Source organism: Zalophus californianus, chromosome 15, assembly GCF_009762305.2.
Source record: "Zalophus californianus isolate mZalCal1 chromosome 15, mZalCal1.pri.v2, whole genome shotgun sequence".
NCBI lineage: Eukaryota > Metazoa > Chordata > Mammalia > Carnivora > Otariidae > Zalophus > Zalophus californianus.
The window spans coordinates 87878580-87899376 of NC_045609.1; the positions used below are offsets into that span (position 1 = coordinate 87878580).

Consider the following 20797-nt stretch of genomic DNA (forward strand, 5'->3'; position numbering starts at 1 on the left):
CTGCACACCCGCAGCGGCTGCAGCACCAGCCCTAGAGGGACAGCCTTCAGAGGCCGTCCAGCCAGCCACCCTCCCTCCACACACAGCTCCCTGGAGGACGTCATCCCCAGGGGTTCCGCATTTGCCTGGCGTCCACCTTCCTCTCCCCGGGCGCTTGGTCAAGGGCCCGGCCGCAGAGGGAACCCTGCTTGGCCCTGGCCCCTGTGTGGCTCTCATTTCCCCTCTGGCGACTGGAAGCAACTCTGACCGAGGGGAGCCCAAAGGCTACCTGGCGGGCTGCCGGGAGGACGCTGCCCTGGGAGAGGGGCGGAGGGTGGGGTGGGTGGGCGTCCGTGTGACGGCAGCGATCCCGGGCAGCCAGGGCCCGCTGGGGCAGACGGCGAGCTCAGGCCCCTGGGAGGGCTCTCGGGCCCTGGAGGCCGGCGCTCAGCCCGGAGGGCGCCCCGCTCTGGCCCTGCTCGCTCCGGCGGTCCGCAAGGGCCTCCCTCGTGCACACGTCTCCCCGGACTGAGGCACACGTGTCCCTGCGTGCGTCACCCGCCGGCGGGCACAGGCGGCCAGAGGCGACGCCGGCACGTGCCGGGCAGGGAGTCGCGGCCGGGGCAGGGACCGCATGCGCAGGCGCACCACTCTCTCCGCGGCTGCGCGCCCTCCGCGCGGCTTGGCGCCTCCGGGACTCCGTAGGGGCGTCTCCATGGCGACCGCGTGGGCTCGGCAGCCTGCGCTGTTGGGCGGCGCTCTCGGCGTCCGGGTGCGGCGGCGCGTGCCGGCGTGTGCCAGCGTGCTCGCGGGGCCGGGAGCTGCCGGTGCGGGGCGGGCACCGGGGTGGGAGGGCGCCGCGGCTGAGGCGGGGGCGCCGGGCGGGGGCCCGGAGCCTGGGCAGGCCGCGGAAGGGAGGTGGTGCCCGCGCGGGCCCCCACTGCCCTGTCCGGCTGCTCTGGCAAAGGCGGTGCTTCTCAGTCCTGCAACTTGGGGACCGAGGGGTCCGAGCAACCCGGCCTGGCGCCGATCGGGAAAACGAGGCAGGCGCGGTGGGGACAGTGTCGCAGCCTCCCCCCCTCAAGGAGCCAGCTCCGCCCTAGTTTACGTCCAATTGTTCACGCTCGGTTTTGAGATGTTCTCCCCCCGTTGGGAGGTGTGTAGGAGGTTGACTGCACCCCTCCCTCCCTTCACAGCCGGTGTTCACAGGTAAGGACCCCCCGGGAGGGGCCCCTGGGTGTCCTGGGGTCGCACCTGTGGGTTGGCCCTCCCTCATTAGTTGCTTTCAGGCAGTGCCCGAGCTAGCCCAGCCCTCGCATGGATCATCCCCCAAAGGGAAGTGCCTGTGCCCGCGCCTAAACCTCCGACAGCCGGGGGGTGGGTCCAGGCGAGGACGGGTTCCAGTGCGGATTATTATTGCTGGATCCATTGTTTAGAAATGACGCGTGTATACCTGTGGCTGGAAGAGCTTGTGCTCGGCAGCAGTTCTTGAACTACTTTCGAAGTACTGTTGAGCACCTGAAATTCAAGATTCTCTCTTGACAGTGCTGCTCACTGAGCCAAATGGCAAAACCGGTGGGATCCTGGGACACAGGGAGCTTAACTCCTAGTGTGAGGAGCTCAGAACCACAGCAGAAAGCAAACTTGGGAGCCCCTCCACACTCGCATTTTATGGAAGGAATATGTTGGTTTACAGACTTTGAAACGTTCTGGTTTGTTTTTATCCCTAAAATAGTCATTCTTATTTTGCATCATTGTGTTTTCCAGGAGTTAAAAGTTAAATCTTGGAACTCCGTGGTACAAAGTGAGGAGTATAACACTCAGTCAGAACCTTCTTGAATTCCTTCCTTCCTTCCTTTAAACTTAAATGTCAGATTTATGCTACTGTTTATTAAAAATGATGGTTTTGTAAGCAAGTGAAATGGTTGCGTATCTGCTACCAAACTACCCCGTGCCCCCTGGGAGGACGTGTCAGGTCACCTAGATGTTGCTGTGTCTCCCCTCCCTGTCTCCAGGTGGCTGCAGACCAAGGAGGATGAGCAGAGGTCCCCGGAGCACTGTTTCCTCCTGGCTGACAGATGGAAGGGAGCAGGTCCTGCAGGGTTCCCCCCGGGACGACTGATCCGGAGAGCGACGCTGGGCAAGTTAGGAGCACACCTGCTTCCCCCTCCAAAGAGGTTCACGAGGGTGTTAAGGGGGTCATCTTGTCTTCCTCGTCGATTTTAGACTTGAGTCAAAGTGGTCTTCACCATTTAAGAGAGATCTTTAAAATTCCCAACCTTAAAGTAAGTGGGGCATTTCTCGGGGCATTTGTGCCTCTGCCGAGTGGACATAAGTGGCTTTATTTGGAGCCCTCTCTTTAGGAGAGAGTTTCTAGGATGAGAGAGAAGAGGGTTAACTCGGGGTCTCATGTGCTGCTCACCACAAAAAGAAATTCTGGTATGGGGACCAGCCAGTGGAAATACCTCACGGGGTCAGACTGTGGTATCCACCCTCTCTTCTTGGGAAAGTCTTAAGCATCAGAAAGCCCATGGTAGAAACCGCTGCTGAAAGCACCCTTGATCTCCTGTTTAAAACTTCCCCCTAAAAGCTCTCATACAGTATTACAACAGGTAAATGCTGTTTCTCAGCCCTGCCTTGCTGACGTCACACACTGACTTTCCCCTGTGCCGGGTCCTCACCCAGCTCCCACCAGCTGCTAACCTAGAGGGTACTGTCTCTTCCCCCAGGGTTTCTAGAATAAGGTTCTGTCAGAGCACAGTGTTGACGTGAGCAGGGCAAGAGTGCAGGGCTTGGGCACCTGCTGCCTCGGACTCACGTAATTTCCTTAAGCCTCATTTGTGAGAAAGAGACTATTCTTGTGGGTTATTACAAGAATGAAACTGTAACGCGTGTGAAGCGCAACATCCACAGGACACATGGACACATTGCGCCGTGGGGGTGTTGGCTGACATTTTGGAGCGCTTGCACAGAGCTGCATACTGGGATGTTAGGTGCCCTGCTGTTGTGTGTCACATGCTGTGTGCTGGCGGTCACGGCTGGCACTGCCCCTGCTCTCTCTTCCCTGAGTGCCGACCTCTTGGAGTGAATTCCTGGGTCATCAGGGCCGCCCTGTCTGAGGGCAAACGCTCCTAACTGTGAACAAGGACTCCAACACGTCCTGAGATTTATGGGACCTCCACACATAAAGGAAGAAGGAGAAAATTCTAAAACTGTTGTTCAGGCTTAATAAAGAAGCATCATAACTCTTCATGCCTCTCCGAAAACAGAGATGTGACTATAAATGTTATTACCATGGCAACCAAGCATGGAGTGAGGTGGCTGCTCGGCGCTGTGGGTTACAGGTACGTGTGCAGATAAAGCAGCGATCTCTGGAGTCACCAGTCGCACGTCCAGAGACCGGTGCACTCCTGGAGCACAGGAGGGCCGTCTTCGCGCAGCCCCACTGGACCCAAGAGGAAGGGTGGGCTTCTGTGGTGCAGTCCCCTTGCCCTTGACGGGAACAGCCCTTTGCAAAGAGCAGCGTGGCCTCTTCCCGCCTTTTCTGGCATCTGGGATCTGTGGTTTCAGAGCTGAGCACTAGAGCCAGCTTGCCCCGAGAGAGAGGAGGCCTGAGAAGTTTGGAGCCCACGCTGCAGCCAAGGCCAAGAGCCATTCCATGTCGGGGTGCGCACGCGCTGTGCGTGCATAATTGCCCGACCTTGTCCCAGAAAATGCCCACGGCCAGCAGGGTGACTGGCCGCACCTCGGCTGGCTGGAGATTCACTTTCCACGCGCTGGTAGAGCCCCTGCCCTACCCCAAGAAGGGGCTCGGCGGATGGTATTGGAGGTGAGCTGGGAGTCGTGATGCTGTGGCCGATGGAGCAGCTGGCAGCACTGGGCTGCACTCAGTGCTCCTCAGTTACGGTGGCAGGTGGGTCCCGTGACCCCGTTTACAGTGGGGACACTGAAGCCCAGGGAGGTTTGGGAGCCTGCTCAGAGTCACACAGCTCATAAGGTTTCCAAATCTAGATTTGAACCCAGGAAGTCTGGCTTCTGGGCCAGTGTTCTTAACATCCATGCTCTGCCGTCTCAGTCGTTAGAGATGTTGAATATGCTTATGCGACACGCAGAGTAGCGCAGAAACAATATCGCAGCAGATCCAGCATCGGGGGCGCCTGGGGGCTCAGTCAATTGAGCGTCTGACTCTTTTTTTTTTTTTTTAAAGATTTTATGTATTTATTTGAGAGAGAGAGAGAGATAGAGAGCACATGAGAGGGGGGAGGGTCAGAGGGAGAAGCAGACTCCCTGCTGAGCAGGGAGCCCGATGCGGGACTCGATCCCAGGACTCCAGGATCATGACCTGAGCCGAAGGCAGTCGCTTAACCAACTGAGCCACCCAGGCGCCCCTGAGCATCTGATTCTTGATTTCTGCTCAGGTCTTGATCTTGGGGTTGTGGATTCAGGCCCCGCGTTGGGCTCCACGCTCGGCATGGAGCCTACTTAAAAAAAATTTCCCCATAATCGTGTCCTGCTGTGACTGTGGACTCACGCGTGTACCTTTTACACGGCTGGAGTCAGTGCCACACGTGCTGACGTGGACCTTCCCTCCCTCATACACCTCACGACAGCGGATGGCTTCTGTGGAGCTACTGACGGTAACCGGGGTCAGCAGCCACGGGCCGAGGCAGACAGCTATTGCGCCTGTCCTTTAGTTTCCTTGAACTCTCGGCTTGGGACGAGTCCCTGGGACCAGACTCGGCTCTTGCCGTTTGTCCACTGACCAGAGTTACCGCGGGCTGCCTGTGACGGGCGCTAGGGAAGGGGCAGGCCCAGCGGAGCCCGAGAGGCACTGAGTGTGGGGCCCAGGAAGGAGGAGAGGGACAGAAACGCTTGGGGAGTCGGTCTGGTGTTAAGGGTATTTGCAGAGAAAATGTGGTGTGCAGCAGTGGAGGCTGAGCCGTCAGCCATGAGGGAGCTGCGGGGCCAGCCCGGGAGTCACGCCCCAGCCCCAAAAGCTGGGCAAGGGACCCTGGTACCTTCCTCTGTGACTCCTGTCTGCTGTTTAACCTATCTAAGAGTAAGATATGGGCTTTCTTTTCACTTGATATGTATGAGTGCAAAAGCCCGTGGTTCTTCTGGAAATGCTCTAGGATGTATCATGTTTTAAAGTGTAGTTGACAAGACATTCTTGTTTCTTTTCCCTGGAAGCGATTGCATCTTCAAAGAAATGCCCTCTGTGAGATTCCTAAAGATTTCTTCCAGTTACTGCCAAACCTCACTTGGCTGGACCTCCGCTATAACAGAATTAGAGCTCTTCCTTCTGGGATTGGGTCTCACAAGTAAGTTGTATGTTTGTATTTCCAGATTTTAAGAAACCATCATGTGTTAAAATGTGTGAGTGCCTGTTCTTTTTCTGCTTAGCTCCAACTCCTGATTGAATTTTGATTTCAGTGTAGAAGCATTTAATGCTATTTTTAAAGCCAGCTAATAGATGCGGTGGCTGAATATACCAAATGCACATAACTATAGTTATAATGTAGGATATTTAATAGCACAAAGAATGCCAGTAGCCACAGTGCCTTTGCGGGGCCAACAGTGAGGTTTTCGCAACACCCGGTTCCAGCTCTGACTCTCATCATGCGAAGCTGCTGGAAGGGTTGGGCATGTGGCTGATGATCTACAACCAGCCTCTCTGCTCCTGAGGCCCTGCAGGTACCTATTAGTTTCTGATAAATAACAAGGAATGCTTTCCATTTTGGAAAAGCTGGAAACCCCAAAGTAAGGAATGCCTGTTATTGGCCACATTCCCACCACTCTGATCCCGGGGTTTCCTGGCACCCCCACGTCTGGGACAAATGCCGTGCCTCCCTCCTCCTCACGTGGCCCTGGCCGGCAGCCCAGGGTCAGCCGGCCTCCTCGGAAGAGCCCCACCTCCTGTCCTGACCTCAGCGCCTCCAGTTCCCCATCCCTCCCTGTCAGTGTGTCCCGACCTTTTGAAACCCTTCTGGTAAACACTGTAGGATCCCCTTTAACGTGAGTGCCTCCTGGGCAGAGGGGAACACACACAGGCCATGGGGGTGTGCATGGGGCAGATGTGGGGGATGGCGAGGGGGGCTGTGTGCCGGGACCCAGGAGGGACCGGTGGCCACCCTTGCAGGCCGGGCTTGCAGTGTTGGGCATCATTTTGAAAGAGCTTGGGAGTCACGGAGGGTTTGAATGGAGAGGGGTGGAACTCGACGTGGCTTTGAGTTCACTCTGTAAGGAGAGGGTAGTGGGCCGCTGGTGGGAGGCAGCGGCCTGGGCAAAGCTGACAACACAGAGCTGCAGGGCACTTGAGAGCCCGTGGGTTTCGGGTTGGATGTAGGGCGTGGGAGGAAGACAGTTATCCAAGGGCGACCTCTTGTTCCCACATGAGCAACTGTGTCCGCAGAGAGCCGTGCGGCCGCCGTGAAGCAACAGACTGGAGGTCTGTATAAGGCCCTTCACTGGCCTGACCCGTAGCTCACTGTTGTTCAGAGTAATTTGTACGAAGTGAGTATTTTGTCACATGTCACAGTGAGAGAAAATCTCTGTGCATCATTTGTGCCTTTTCAGGCTCTGCAGGGAAGCAGCTGATTTCTGATGCTAAGCTGGGGTCTCTGGCGGGGGGAATCAGAGCCGGGAGCCGCCTTCCTGGAGCTCCTGGGGTTGTTGGGGTCTGCAGAGCACATCGCCTGCCGTGAGTTGTACCACTGGACGCACAGAACCGTGTCCTTGGCCCCAAACAGGGCTGTGTGGCAGGTGGCCGAGCCTTCCCTGGACCTGCGCCTGCCTTGTCCCATCCAGGTTGACGGCCTCTTGAGTCTTCTGAGCTTGTGGTTCAGGTGGGCTGGGAAGGCTTTGTTCTTCCCAAAGTCCTCATCTTCTGTGTTGAGGATGATTTAGTGCTTTCTGTCCATAAGTTGTGGCGCTCATACAGCCCAGGAGACGGATTGCTACTCAAAGGGTAAATAAACAAAAGCCCACTCCCCAAGCACTGCTCTTTCCTATAAAATAAGTCCTCCAGTTTTGATTTTGCCAGTCAAAGCCCCCTGCTTAGTATTGTTTAAGATATAATTTTGCATGTGATTTATGGCCCATTATATCATTAAAATTAGATCAGCTTGCTGAAGAGCTGAAACACATTAATCAGAAATGTTAAGTAATTATGGGCTTATTAAAAGCCTTAAACTTTCCAAAAAGCCTAATTAAAGCAATGCCAGTGTTAATGTTCTCCCCCCGCATTGTCTTGGACGGGTGAGCTTGTGAGCAGAGAGAGTGAGAACATGCGTACGTCAGTATATATGCCTCCTTAAGCCAGCAGCTGTGACTCAGCTCGTGAATGTGTATGTCCAGTGGGAAGTCGCTGACATAACCAGTGGATTACTGATAGGATTTATGGGGTCAACATTTATCAATTTATTATTCAAAGTGTGCACGAGAATATTCAAACAGATCATTGCCCTGCTATGCTTTCTGGTGGATGGTTGGTTCCCGTGGTCTCCGCCCACCACAGTGGACCCCTAGGCCAGCACGCCGGTGGGTGGGGACGGCCTGACCGACAGGACCTGCCGTTGGGGAAGTCCAGGGCACCTGCCCACCCGCCGCCCAGTCTGCAGCCTCTGTCCACCTTATGCAGAGCAAGCGCTCACCCATCCCTGGCCTGTTTTTTGTATTACACAACTAAAAGGGGCTGAACCAAAAAGCAGTAGTTGAAGTGACAACGTTGAAATAATTCACCTTTGTGTACATCAAGAAAAGTTTAATCTATAAAGTCTGTTCCTTTAAAATTTCAAAGAAAAAGGAAAATCCAAGGGAGTAAATGGAAAGAAAATTGCTAATCCTCAGGTAATCTCATTTTCCTTTGGGGTTGCCAATCCAAAAATTAAACTTAATTTAGCTGGAATAATAGAACTCTCAATTGTATGTCTGTGAAATTGTCTTTTTCCTTCCAAATCCTGGGGACCCTGGTCCGTTGTGATGTTGGATTTTGTTTTTTTCACCTTCGAAGGTGAAATGAGGCTTGAGATGGCCTCCCTCCCCCCACAGTGTTGATTCATTTCTGGGACTTGTACGTGTGCTCAGCTGCTCCTCTCTTCCTTTGGGGAAGGAGGGTTGAAGCTGGGGGGCACGGCTTGGACCCCACTCCAGCCACTCGGCCCCCCTGCTGGTTTCCTGGGGCTGCTGAGGTCAGCGATAGAGGAGAAGGCAGCTGGGGGCTTTTCCCCAGGGGCTTGTGAGGTCTTCCCCCCTGTGGCAGGCAGCCAGCCCCACACGGTCAGCATCCCTGCATGCCCGGCCCGCCGACCCACTCTCTGCTGTGGTGGGGTGTGCTGGCTGGCAGACCTGTCCCTGGAGATGAAACAGCACAGTGGATTCAACAATTCTCCCAAAGTCCTGGGGGGCCCAGGGTGATGCAGATACAGAGTGGCCAGGGTGGGAGGGGCCCTGCCCTCTGCCTGGACGCCCATCCTGTGGGCTAGAAATACGGTATTTGTGTTTTTTTATACCAGATTTCAGCTGGTGGTCCCTAAAAGGTAAAGGAGAAAAAGAAATTGATCCTTAGTGTATGATACAGTCTTAAGAATTAAATGTGAAAAACAAAAGAAGCAGAATAGGGCGCCTGGGTGGCTCAGTTGGTTAAGCACTGCCTTCGGCTCAGGTCATGATCCTGGAGTCCCGGGATCGAGTCCCGCATCGGGCTCCCTGCTCAGCGGGGAGTCTGCTTCTCCCTCTGACCCTCTTCCCTCTCGTGCTCTCTATCTCTCATTCTCTCTCAAATAAATAAATAAAATCTTTAAAAAAAAAAAAAGAAGCAGAATAGGGTAAAAGGGGCAAGATAGAGTTTGACACGATATATTCATTTTTCCATATCATTCAGTTAGTTACTTTTTAGTGGGTGCCTTGTATCCTATCCGCGGTATATTTTTGTGGGAGATTTTATAGGAGATGTTACTAGGTGTTAGTAGGGAAGGGATCTGGAGTCAAAGACATGGAGAAACACCCCTTATCCCTCCTTGCCATGGTCTGAGACTTCCCAGAACCCTTCACTACGAATTATTCACCCCCAGCAGGGTGGGTGTGCAGTGCAGCAGAAGGCTTCCAAGCATTTTGACCAAGGAAACTTGCTCACAGGGCATGTCAGAATGCTGGATCCCTCACTGCACGCCTCAGGAAACCCTGGAGATCAGCAGTCGGAGCACCAGTCCCCCTGTGGGGCAGTGTTGCCCCCAGTGGAGATTTGGCAATGCTGGGACATTTCATGGTTGTCATGGCGTGGGGAGGGGGGTCCTATTGGACTGGTGGGTAGAGACCAGGATGCTGCTGGACATCCCACAGGTGCAGGAGAGCCCCCCCCAACAGAGAATAACCTGGCCTTGAGTGTCATTGTGCTGAGAAAGCGGTCCTGGCCCACTGCTGAGCCCGGGGGCCACATTTGCAGACATCCGTGGGCCACACGTGTGACAGCAAGCGTGTGTGCCTGCATTGACGGTGTCCCCTTAAAGAGGCAGCAAAGGAAGAAATTTGATGGTATATTTTGGGATGGTCATTTCATTTTCTGCTTTTTAAATTATATATTTTTTGTTTTATTTTAAAGGCATTTGAAAACTTTGCTTTTAGAAAGAAATCCTATCAAAATGTTACCTGTGGAGCTGGGTAAGTGTTCAAACAATAAAATAAAAGCTGGTTTTAAAATGCTGCCTTTTTAAGTTCATGGAACCTGTAAATGGGAACATAAGGCAAGTCATAGGGGGCGAGCTGGCTTGTACTTAAGTCATCCCTTCTACTTCCTCCTTCCCGGGCTCTCAGATAGCACACCTCTCAAGAGCCGTTAATGTTGTAATGGATATTCTACATAGAAGGAGTGGCACATAAACATAGGGTAAGAAATAATAAAAATGAAGGGCTTTGGAGCCAGTGCACAGCTTCCGGAAAGTAGGCCTCAGTGCTGCTCTGGTCATGATCTCTCCTTTGTCCCTCCCTCCCTGGGAGCCTGAGGGTCCGGGCTCACCCTCCCCCTGCTTTCCTGGAGAGCTTGGCCGCTGACGGCTCCCTAGCAGTGCATGTTTAAAGGGCCCTCCTTTTGAACTTTTCATAAGTTGAATCATAACCAGTATGAATTCCTGGTGATATGCAGTTTTGGCTCAGCACCGTGCTGTTGGGGTTTATCCATGGGGATGTGTATAAGTGTAGTGCCTTCATTTTTATTCATTTTCCCTGCTCTAAATAATGAGGAGGAGGAAACAGAAGACGATGTTCTCTGTTCTGCATCTGTTTGTCTCACAGATTTCTGCTCTTTACTATCTTTGTTTTTTTAGGTTTGATTTGCTGTTCTTTTTCTAACCAATTGAGTTGGAGGCTTAGATCACTGATTTTTTTTAAAAAAGCCTTTATTTATTTGAGAGAGAGAGAGGGAGCAGAAGCAGGGGTAGAGACAGAGGGAGAGGGAGAAGCAGACTCCCCGCTGAGCAGGGAGCCCGATGCGGGGCTCCATCCCAGGACCCTGGGATCATGACCTGAGCCGAAGGCAGACGCTTAACTGACTGAGCCACCCAGGCGCCCCCTTAGATCACTGATTTTAAACCTTTCTTTCCTAAACTATGCAGTCCCAACTATGATTTCCCCCTAGTGCTGCCTTGGCTGTGCCCACAAACCTCAACATGCAGCATCTTTATTGTCACTCAGCTCAAAATATTCTCAAATGTACTGTGACCCATGGGCTCTTTGTGTTTTGCTTCACTTACACACAATGGGAGATTTTCTAGTTCTCTTCCTTCTGTTGAATTCTAATTTAATGCCACACGTACTGTGTAATTTTGGTTATTTGAAGCTTGTTCAGGTGTGCTCTCTGGCCCAGGATACATTCTGTCTGGTAAACATCACCTGGTGCACTAGAGAAGCTTGTGTATACCCAAGTTGTTACTTGATGTGATGTTCTGTGCATTGAGTTAATAGGTCAAGTTCCTTAATCATAGCGCGTTCAGATCATCTACATCCTTTTTTGTCTGTTTATTTTGTCAGTGCCTGAAGGACTGTGTTAAAGTCTTGAACTATGTGCATTTGTCTGCCTTTCATTTTAGATCTGTCAGCTTTTGCTTTATGTATTTTGATCTTGTGTTATTGGTTGAATAGAAATTTGGGATTTTTATATTGTTATTTTTGTTACTCTGGTGTGTGTAGTGGTACTGCATTGTGGTTTTTACGTGCGTTTCTCTGATGGCCAGTGATAGAACTCTGTCACATGCTTATTGGCCATTCGTTATGTATTAGTGTGGCCACTCCAGCCTTCTTCTGCTTACTCTTTGCATGGTATATGTTTTTCATTCTTTTACTTCCAACCTGTCTGTATTTACAATATATTGCTAGTATTGTAGGATCTATTTGGGTTCACTTTTTATCTGGTCAGACAATCTCTGCCTTTTTAATTTTTGTTTTTATTTTTTTAAAGATTTATTTACTTAATAAGGGACAGAGAGAAAGCATGCATGTGCATTTGCACAAACGAGCGGGGGGGCAGAGGAGAGGGAGACAAGCAGACTCTCTACTGAGCAGGGAGCCCAAGGTCATGATCTGAGCTGAAACCAGGAGTCGGCTGCCCGACCGACTGAGCCACCCAGGCGCCCCTATTTTGCCTTAATTCTTAAGGGATATTGCTGATCTAGAAATATGGGTTGGATTTTTTTCATCTAGGACTTTAAAGAAGTTCCACTGACCCCAGGTGTCAGAGATCATTCATTCTTTGTTCTTCTTTATGAACTATGTTCATTGGCTCTGGTTACTTTCAAGATTTCTCTGTACCTTTGCTTTTCAACAGTTTGACTAGGAGGTACCTAGCTGTGGCTTTCTTTGTATTTACCCTCCTTGGAGTTTGTTGAATTTATTCAATTTTTAAATTCACATCTCTTGCCAAATTTGGGATATATTTTGGTCATTAAGCCTTCAAATATTTTTCTGCTCCTCTTTTCTTTTTTTACCTATTTGTTGGAACTTTTGTTATTGTCCCACAGATCACTGACCTTCTGTACATCTTAAAGGTCATTTTTCTGCTCTTCAGAGAAGATAGATAAACATCTTCAAGTTTATGAGTCTTTCCTATCATCTCCGATTGGCTGTGAGCATTGCCTAGTAATTTTTTTTCAGATACTGTGTTTTCAGTTTTAGAATTTTCATATTTTAATAGTTCCTATTTTTCTACTGAGAGTTATTTTTCCATTTGATATAAACATATTTTTCCTTTAATAATTTTTTGGATTATATCTAGGACATTGTGATAGATACATTGTAGAGATTCTGGATTCTGTTACAGTCCTCTTTAGAGTGTTGGTTTTTTAAAAATAGGTAGTTAAGTTGAAAGGACTGAGATAGACTCGGAACTCTGGCGGTGGGCAGTAGCTATGGCCATGCTGCTCACAGCCTGTCCAATGCGTGGGAGGTTCAGGACTGTGCCACGGATTTGCACACAGAACATGTGCACGGAGACAGAAGGCTCCACTCTGCAGCCCTCTTCTTTCTGGAGTCCACCCCTTCACTTTTTAGCTGCTCTGGTAGCTCTGTAGGCTGTCCTCTGGCACTGCAAGTCACTACAACCGTGTGGTTTCTGTCTGTTACAGCTGCCCTGTGCGGTGCAGAAAGCCATACAGATACTACGCGCTTTGTGTCTTTCTCTTCTTGAAGCTGTTGTTCCCCCTCTAGTTTCTGCCTGCTTTTCATTTCTGTCTTGCCCAGTTTCTGCAAACTAGCAGAATCCCCTCACTGTACCATGTGTAGCGTTACTTAGTGGTTCTCTAGACACCCCATGCATGTCCTTGACTGATGACTCTCTGCAGAAGTGAGTGCTCTTCCCATTGCCTCCTCCCTACCTCTGCGCTATTGTTTTCATAGATTTTGCTTTTATGTCTTGCTATAAATCCAGCAGATACATTTATTTATTTTGTCAGTATTTATTTATATTTTCTTACATCTTTACCCTTCGTTTTTTGAAGTTCCCTGCTTCCATCTGGGATGACCATCTTGGCTTGAAGATCTCTCTTTGTGTTGTCATTTAGTTTTTTGGTAATGAATTATTCCCAAGTTTGATTTTCTAAAAAAGCATATTTACTGTTCCATCATTTTTGAAGAATATTTGGCTGAGTATAGGAACTCAGATTTCATTTAAAAATGTCTTTATTACGGCACCTGGGTGGCTCAGTCGTTGGGTGTCTGCCTTCGGCTCAGGTCATGATCCCAGGGTCCTGGGATTGAGCCCCGCATCAGGCTCTCTGCTCAGCAGGAAACCTGCCTCTCCCTCTCCCACTCCCCCTGCTTGTGTTCCCTCTCTTGCTGTGTCTCTCTCTGTCAATTAAATAAATAAAATCTTTTTAAAAAAAATGTCTTTATTGTCTTCTGGCTTCTAACCTCTGTTGAAAAGTCAGCTGTCAGTCTCACTGCTTTTCTTTTAAAAGGGATGTATCTCTTTTGTCTGGCTGCTGAAAATTCCTCTCTTCATGTTCAATTTTCAGCAGTTCACCTGTGATGTGCCTGGGTGTAGCTTTCTTTGTATTTACTTTTTTGGGGGCTTCATGAGCTTCTGGAATCTGTTTATTGATGTCTTTAGTCAGATTTGGAAAATCCCTGGCTGTCGATGTTATTTCTGTAGGTCTGGCTTCTTTCTTGTTCTCCTCTCCTCCTGGGCCTCCAGTCACATGATGTTGGGATTTTGATTCTGTCCCATGTGCCTCAAATGAGCTATTCTTTTCCCATGCACTTTTCTCTTTGTTCCAGTTTGCATTACTTCCTGTTAACTTGTCTTGGAATTCACAGATTCTGTCTTTTACCATTAAACTCATTCATTTAGTGCAGTGGTTGTCAGCTGGTCCTGAGGTTGCGTGTGTGGTGGGGAAGGTTTTCAGTTACGAATTCATTTTAGTAATTGCTGCAGTCCAGTTCAGGTGACCACTCTTCCTGCATCAGATGGGAATATCTTCATTTCATCTGTGTTTCTGCAGGACAGTTTGGGTAGATCAGGGCACTTGATCCACAGGACTTTTTGGCCCTCTGAACATGTTCCCTGTCGTCCGGCCTCCACTGTTTTGGCTGGAAGCTGCTCTCGCTGTCCCCATTGTATGTCATCGCCTTGTTTCTCTCGTGCTGTTTTCAAGATCCTTTTCTTTGTCTTTCAGTGGTTTTGATGTTTCTAAGTGTGATTGCCTTTGGCTTATCTTACTTGGTTGTGAACGTCCGGGAAGTTACACTGATGTCTGCCGCCAAGCCGGGCATGTTTGCACGGTGTCCTCACGTAGCGCTCTGCTCGCCCCCTCGTTCTCTGGGGCTCTCGCTGCACTCCCGCGGGTCAGCGTACGTGCTGCTGTTCCACAGGCCTCTGCAGACTCCTGATTTCATCGTTCTTCGCTCCGGCCAGCAGACCGTCACTTGTCTCTTCTGCCGTCTCGTATGTATCTGCTGTTGGGTCCCTCTGGTGCATTTTTCATCCCGGACTTTGTAACTTCAACTCTAGAACTGCTATTTGGTTCCTTCTTATAATTTCTGTTTTTGTTGACATTCTATACTTGTTGAGTCATTTTACCGTGTTTGTCTTTAATTATTTAAACATGGTTTTCTGCATTCCTTTGAACATATTTGTGACTGCTTTGAAGTTGTTGTCTGCTTGCTCTGATATCTGAGCCAACTCAAGGATAGATTCTAGTGACTGCTTATTTCCTGAGTATGGGTCACAGGTTCCTTTTCTTTACATGCCTTTTAGGGTTTTGTTTTTTTTTTTTTTTTTGTCATTGTCAAGAAGCGTGTTAGATAATATAGCAACTTTGTATTCTTTTATTTTTAAATTTTTTAAAAAAATTCTCAGATTTTTGCCAGAGGGCTGTTATTGCTGCTTCTATTCGTTTTATATTATTTATTTACTTTTGTAACTAGCCTGGTCTTAATCTGTGCAATCTGCCTTCCCTGCAGGCTTTTTTCAAAGCAAATCTCAGACATCTGTCCTATCATTTACCCAAAATTCTCAAAAAGGTCTTTTTTTTTTCTTTAATGCGCAAACAGTATTCTCTCTTTGTTTGATTCATTTGATTCCACGGAACAGTGTGTGTAGTTCTGGGTTTTTCCTCTCTCGCGCAGGGAATGTGACCTCACTGAAAGCGCTGAACCCGAGACACTGCCCTCTGGAGCTCCCCGCTCCGCTCGTGGTGCAGAAGGGACTGGGCTCTCTCCTGGCCTTCCTGCAGATCTAAGCTGCCCAGCACTCTGCCCCCCAAGATTTAACTTCTTGAGGTTTGTGGGACAATTACTACAACAAACTGCATTAAAACTGAAGTTAGTGATTTTTACAGCCAGGACCGGGGAGGCTGTCTCCTCCTTAGTGACGTCACAAGGCCTCGCACGTCCTCTGCTGGACTCACACCGTGTCCAGGTGTCTTTGTCCACCCGTCAGAGCTCTATACCCTTTCCTGGTTCTGTGCCCATTGGTTTGCATTCTCAGTGCCCAGCATAGAGCCTGTCTAGTGTGGATTTTGGTAGAAATTCACTGGGATAAATCAAATGAAACCGTTCTCACCACCAAGCCGCCATCAGGCACCTGTTTCAGGAATGACCTGGTCCTTCAGACCACTACTTTTTCCTGTTTTGGTGGGTGCTCACTAAACACTTGATCCCATGTTTTCAACGCACGGACCATCCAGCCAGGCATTCCCACATGCTCCTGAGTGAGCACCTAGTCACACTTAGACAAAGTGGAGATAAAAGAGAATTGTAATTGAATGCTCACAAAAAAGTAAGTATTCCAAAAATTTACTTCAGAATATCTAAATTTTTACTACTTAAAATATAACTTCTAGAATTAATAAAATACCTGTATTGGAAACAGCCACGATAGTTATATACGTGGTCTAATCGAAGCGTGTAAATAATTAAGTCTACCTCAGTAAACGTAAGGGGCCTCCAAAGTGATTAGAATGTGCTGCTGTGCTTAAATCATCTTTCTCCCAAATCCAAATAAACGGCCCCAGAACGCCCACTTTGAAACACTGATTGTATTCGCAAGTGTCTTAGTTTGTGTCCCCCAGAAGCAGCTCCCGATTCAGGAGTCAAGGGCCAGTAAGTGATGGGGAATGAGATCCCAGGCGGCAGCGTTGGGGCTGAGCAGGGGTGATGGGGAAAGGAGGAAGCCAGCGCAGGGGAGAAGAGGGGCAGGTACGCCCTGGACGCCAGCGCTTGGTCCTGCTGGGTGCTGGTGAAGCAGGTGAAGCACCACTGGGCCTCCAGCGGTCACGCTTCGCCTCGCAGGTGCCACCCGCATTGACCGGGTCAGGACCAGGATTTACAAGGTGACATTTGTCAAGGGCCACTGCTGAACTCAGGCCCCAGAGTTACTCCCAGCACAGCGAGGGGGTAGGGCGTGCGTGACGTGGCAGCAGCGCTTGGTTGAGTCGAGGGCTTTTCCCCTGGGGTGGGCACACAGCTCTCCAGCCCTGCAGGCTGCCTTCACATGCCAGAGGAAATGCCCAGGCACACACATGCAACTGGGGGCAGGAATTGAGGCCAGCAGGCTCTGAAATGGTGAAGGCCAAGGGCATGTGACGGCACCAGTGGTCAGTCACGCATCTGTTCTGTCTACTGCCTACCTGTTACTGTGAATCATGAATCTCCATGTTTCCCAAAGAGTATACTAGCTTCATCTCTTAATTATGGTTCAGAATCCAGTGCCATCACTCAGAAACCCAAAGCCAAGAAGGAGTCTATGTCAGCATGACCTGTGACCTAATTCTGTCCTGGGGGTGGGGGGTGGTGCTGCAGGAGGTGGGGGTTACTCGTCCAGAGCTAGTCTGTTGATGAGGGGACATTTGAGCCTAGTCCTAAAGGCAAGAATATTCCTGGCCAATTTTCTTTCGGGTAATTTACCTAGAGATACAAGTGTTTAAAGTCATCAAAAGTATTGCCAAAGAAAAACAGGAGGCATATGGGCCAAAACTTGATTAGAAATAAAGATATTAAAAGATCTAGGGTGGGGGGAAACAAAAGTTTATTTGCATAGATTTATATGGAGTGTGAGGGCCTTGGGACAGAGGGAGCCTGTCCCTGCCCCCTCCAGGCTATCTCTGCAGAGGGAGCCTGCCCCCCACCAGGCCTTCTCTGCAGAGGGAACCTGCCCCCCACCAGGCCTTCTCTGCAGAGGGAGCCTGCCCCCACCCAGGCATTCTCTGCAGAGGGAACCTGCCCCCCACCAGGCCTTCTCTGCAGAGGGAGCCTATCCACACCCCCAACCTTCTCTGTAGAGGGAGCCTGCCCCCCACCAGGCCTTCTCTGTAGAGAGAGCCTATGTCCGCCCCCCTCCCCAGGCCCTCTCTACAGAGAGAGCCTGCCCTCCCCCCACCAGACCATCTCTGCAGAGAGGCCTATAGCACCCCCCTGCCCCCCCCCATGCCCAGGCCTTCCCTGCAGAGGGAGCCTGCCCGCCCCCCCAGGCCTTCTCTGCAGAGAGAACCTGTTTCCCCCCAGGCCTTCTCTGCAGGGGGAGCTGGTCAAGGGGTTTGATTCTGGAGAGCTGGTGTGGAATCCAGTCTACTATAACAACAGTTTATCCTACTAGTGATTTCACCAGTTCCAATGATGAATCTGAGTGAGCTGCCACAGCCCTTGTATTTATCTGAGGAAGAAACTGCCTATGAAGATGCCATTAACTCCCAGGATCAAAAGGGGTTGTTAAAAGAAAAGGCAATCTTTTTCCAGCCTGTTGAGAAGCTAGACCTGAGTGAACTGAGAAAGTCCACGGATTCCTCAGAAGACTGGCCGGCTGAGGAAGAAATCAAGTGCTTCTGGAAGCTGAGGCAGGAGATCATTGAGCATGAACACGCAGAAGTGCTTGAAAACTAGCTCTTAGCGATGGAATTGCCTCCAAATCTCAGGGCAGCGTTAAACATGAAGGAGAAAGAACATTCCAGCCCAAGACATGTGCTCAGGTGAGATTTAGAAGCCATGCTGTATTTCCTTGATCTTTCCAAAGTCGTAATATTATTTTGCAATTATCTTCTCAGACATGAGGCTGTGCCTGCCTATAGCTTTAATGGGGCAGTGCACGCTAAGCCTGGCTTAGGATTGTGGTTGCGCAGAGCATGGACCCCTCGGGGGGAGATTACGCAAGAGAAAAACAAGCCCTCTGTGTGTGTGTGTGTGTGTGCACGCATGTGTCTGTGGACATCAATGCAAAGAGAATACTTGTGAATACAGATCGTACGTTCACAGGGGGGTGAAGCCATTCCAGGGGGACAGGAATTGGCCCCTGGGGGTGCACAGAAGCCTCGTGGTTACTCTGGTTCCCGGCGCCACACAGCTCAGCTCTGTGGATGGCAGGGACACGTGTCCAGGGTATCGGTGGGGGTCCAGCTTCGTGGAGGGGCTGTTTGGAAGAGTGAGTCTGAGAGGCCAGGGGCCGGGCCGTACTGAGAAGCAGATGGAAACCTTGCATTTACCGTGGGAAAGGTGTTCAGGGGTTTATCATACTGTTCTTTCACCGGTTCCAAGGCTTAGAAATTCTGTAAAGTCTGATTAGTGGATGATAACCTTGGAAGTAGCGGAGGCACAGAAGACAGGTGCCTGGCTGTGACACGGCATTGACATTCTCCGCCCGGCCTGTTCCACGCCTGCCATGCAGAAAGCCCTCCCTCCCTGCCGTCCCTCAGTTGGGACTCCTCCTGAACAGGGACGGGGGCTTGTCCTGCTGTGTGCCCGCCGGCCTGTCCCCAGCTCCCTGTGAGGCCACTGTTGTCTCGGACTTGGAGCCAGCCTGCAGCCTTTGGAGCAGGAGCCCCGGGCTGTGGGGCCCTGGGAGGGCACTCCTGTCGTGCCGTCTGTCCCCATTGGCCCTGCTTGTACACGTTGCATGTTGTGTTCTTGCGTGGGCCATCTGAGGGTGAGTGTGCATCACAGGGGCTGTGATTGTAGAAGGAAGATGCCCTCCATCAGGAGCATCCTGCCTGCCCTGGCACCATCGCAGCTCGTGGGGCTCCCCGCCAGGAGGACCCAGGAGAGCAGGGCTGTGGCCATCTGGGAGCACTGGGAGAAGCAGGTGGTGATGGAGCAGCGGAGACGGTGAGTGCTCATCGGCAGGGCTGCGTCAAGGCCTTACCGGATGCCCCTGCTTGCACGGGCATCTGGGGCCAGGCCTGCTGGCTGTGACTTTTCTGGGGAAGGGTTGGTTTTTGCTCTTTGTCTGGCTTGGTCTCGGGCAGGTGTGGGCACAGGCCTTGGGCCGTCATTGCTCCATGTCCTCTCCACCCCGCCTGCCTTCTTTCCTCTTTTTCTCTGATTTCTTACTCTTCCTTAACCCTCCCTTCCCCTCCTTCTAATCACCTGGCTCACAAGTCTTTTCTAAGCAAAGGTACGGGCTACAGATGTACGCACAGAGACGGTTCACTCTTGCCCCGCCTCGGCCGTGTTGCTGGATGCGGCGGCTTTGGTCTGCCCCCCAGGAGCCTGGCTGGGGCCTGCCCTCCTGGCCGCCTCTGTCCTCCAGCTCCGCCGACTACCCGTCTCCACTGTGCTCTGGGCCCCGGGAGGCCGTCCAGCATGGACCGCATCCACAGCACCCCAGTGCCCCTCTCCTTCTGACTGGGTCTGGCCAGTGGGGGGCCCCAGCAGGAGGTTGGAGAGGAGGGGGAGAGGGAGGGCAGAGTCTTTATCCCCCCCATGCCTCCCTATGAGTCAGCCTGGGTCCCTCCTCCTGGGGCTTGGGGCGGCTGCAGCCCCTGCCCCAGCACTGGGCTCCTGCTCTGTCCCTGGGGGCTGTCCGCCGCTGCCCATGTGAATAAACCCTCCTCCATCCTGAAATCATCCCGTGTGAGTGTATTTTCTCTCAGGACCCTGATGGGGACAGACTTGCTGGCAAACGCAACGTGTCACCAGTGCACCTGCTCCCCGTCCCCAAACCAGACATGCTGTGCAGTGGGGTCCGGTCCCTTCTGTGAAAGGAGGGAGAGCTCAGGCCCTCAGAACTGTCAGGGCTCACAATGTTCCCAGCCCTGGGCTGTCATCCGCATGGCAGGGATGCATCCCACGTGTGGCTGACACTTGGGGGTGTGCTCTGGGCTTGCACCTGGAGTCCTGGCCATCCTGGCAGGGTCACGCTGGTCACTGGCCACAGGTGCCAGGCAGCCTGAGCTCAGGCCATCCCCCCGAGGACCCCCAAAGAGGCCCTTGGCTGGAGTGCAGGCTCCAGGGCGGGAGGTCCTGTTGCTTCGCAGGGCACATCAGCGTCCGAGCTAGTGATGGAACCCTTCTGGGGCAAAGGCCCGGGCTTGACGCTGCCCCGGGGGGGGCGCGCCTGGGCTCGCCTCTCACTGTGATGCGCCCTTTCCTTGCTGCAGGCGGGTCCCCCTCCTCCCTCACTTTGGCCCCTTTCTTGATGGCGTTTCCTGACAGTGGCCGCCCCAGCACCGGCCTGTGTGGACCCCGTAGACAAGCATCTCTGCCCTGTGTCAGCGTGAGTCCTGCTCAGTGCCCACCCCCGGCCCAGCTCGCGATCGGGACGGTGCACGGAGGGTGCGCAGGGCGCTGGTGCTTGGGGAAGCTCTGGCCACAGCGGGATGTAGGGGCAGGAAGTCTGCCTCCCCGACACAGCATGGCCGGCTCCGGGGCGGCCAGGATGCCGCACCCCTCCGTGGGAGGAAGCTCTTGAATGTCAAGGCCAGGAGAACGCTCTCTTCTCAGTTTCTCTGCCGAGATGACGTTCCTTGGCCTCCTTGGTGACCGTGTGCAGAGTCCTGTCCTGTGGCTTGGACTCAGCACAGCCTGTGGACCCCCGTCAAGCCAGCTCAGAATGTCACCCCGTGCC

The 20797-nt window shown here is 51.8% G+C and overlaps 1 protein-coding gene across 1 annotated transcript in view; it reads left to right on the forward strand.

Annotated features, from left to right (window-relative positions):
* Positions 1-825: 825 nt before the first annotated feature.
* LRRC27 (leucine rich repeat containing 27) overlaps positions 826-20797 on the forward strand; it is a 44447-nt gene continuing 24475 nt past the window's right edge. The window contains 7 exon segments of the mRNA XM_027596948.1: positions 826-1188; positions 1995-2264; positions 5170-5300; positions 9578-9636; positions 15091-15243; positions 17558-17927; positions 18910-19056. Of these exon segments, the coding sequence (XP_027452749.1) occupies positions 2058-2264; positions 5170-5300; positions 9578-9636; positions 15091-15243; positions 17558-17927; positions 18910-19056 (1067 nt within the window). The 5' untranslated portion in view covers positions 826-1188; positions 1995-2057.